At 44.0% G+C, this 1,246-nt stretch overlaps 1 protein-coding gene across 1 annotated transcript in view; it reads right to left on the reverse strand.

Moving 5' to 3' along the window:
* Positions 1-632: 632 nt before the first annotated feature.
* T265_04526 (hypothetical protein) overlaps positions 633-1,246 on the reverse strand; it is a gene marked incomplete at both ends in the record, with an annotated part of 28,821 nt that continues 28,207 nt past the window's right edge. Inside the window, one exon of the mRNA XM_009169281.1 lies at positions 633-1,217. Coding sequence (XP_009167545.1) covers positions 633-1,217 — 585 coding nt within the window. The remainder of the gene's footprint in view (positions 1,218-1,246) is intronic.

A 1,246-nucleotide genomic window follows, 5' to 3' on the forward strand; every position in this document is an offset into this window, starting at 1 on the left:
CAAAACGTCAGAAATGAAGGCAAAATATGTCCTCTAGAAAAGTAACGGAATCGCGGTCCCAAAAGTGTGATAATCTTGTCAAAGAAACCTAAAAAACAATATGAACTAAAAGCTACCTAAGAGCGTATCATCTCTGGCTTGCCCGACCTTGAGAACCGAATGGACCACACTTGGACGCTAAAAATTTTCAGCTGATTCTGGCTAAGAATAGGAAAACAGAAGCTGTTATTCGGTCCTTGGCTTACTCGGGTGCCCCTAAGGTTCGGTGAAAGTTGGTAGCTAGTCGGAGCTTTTAGGGGACAAGCGTTTTTGGTAGGGTTTCGCGTGTTAGAGGAGGCTGAGTGCTTTCTGACTAAGGGGGCCTGGTAGAGCTAACACTTTGCGGACTAAGTACAAGAACAGTCGAGCGAAGAACGCTCGAACAGTGACCCAATTACTATTAGCGAAGCATAATCCGTAGCAACTATTCAATTGCCATAAAAAAAATTAAAGAAAACGCTGTAAGGTGCGTGTGACAGTAAGTTTAAATCGATGTCAGTGACCCACTATTAGCGAAGCATAATCCGTAGCAACTATTCAATTGCCATAAAAAAAATTAAAGAAAACGCTGTAAGGTGCGTGTGACTGACAGTTTAAATCGATGTCCTCGGGTGATGTTGGTTAGTTGGAATGTCAAACAAGAACATCAACTGCGGAAAATGGTTTAGGCACAAAACACGGAAAACATAGATGAGATCAATCCGGAGACGTCTGTATTCAAGTGTGAGCAATTTCGGTTTGCTGCATCTCTCAGAATAAGAAAGACTCCGCACATTGGGAACCATCTTTGTAACGAGGTGTTGGACACGTTCGAGGTTTCGGGCTTCGGCTTTCGTAAGTGGGGAGAAGGCTGGTGCACCGTATTCCAATATAGGCCGGATCATTGTGGGATACAGTTTTAAAACTAACTTTTCCGTCCACATCGAAAAACTTCGCTTCAATGCCCACAAAATGCGAAGAGACTTCTCATACACAGCGCTCGTGTGGTCCTTCGACTTTAAATCATAACGGATTTCAATGCCCAAGTCTCGGATTGATGAGACCGATTTCAATTTTTGGCCATCTAGATGATATACACGATCTGAAATTGGCTTTCCCAGGCATATGTATTCTGATTTGGCCGGGTTGATCGAAAGCCTCCTTTCAGAGGACCAGGCCACCAGACGTTCTAAGTCATGCTGAAGAGCCACTCGGTCTTCGTCACACT

The sequence above is a fragment of the Opisthorchis viverrini genome (assembly GCF_000715545.1).
Source record: "Opisthorchis viverrini unplaced genomic scaffold opera_v5_74, whole genome shotgun sequence".
In the NCBI taxonomy this organism is placed as follows: Eukaryota; Metazoa; Platyhelminthes; class Trematoda; order Opisthorchiida; family Opisthorchiidae; genus Opisthorchis; species Opisthorchis viverrini.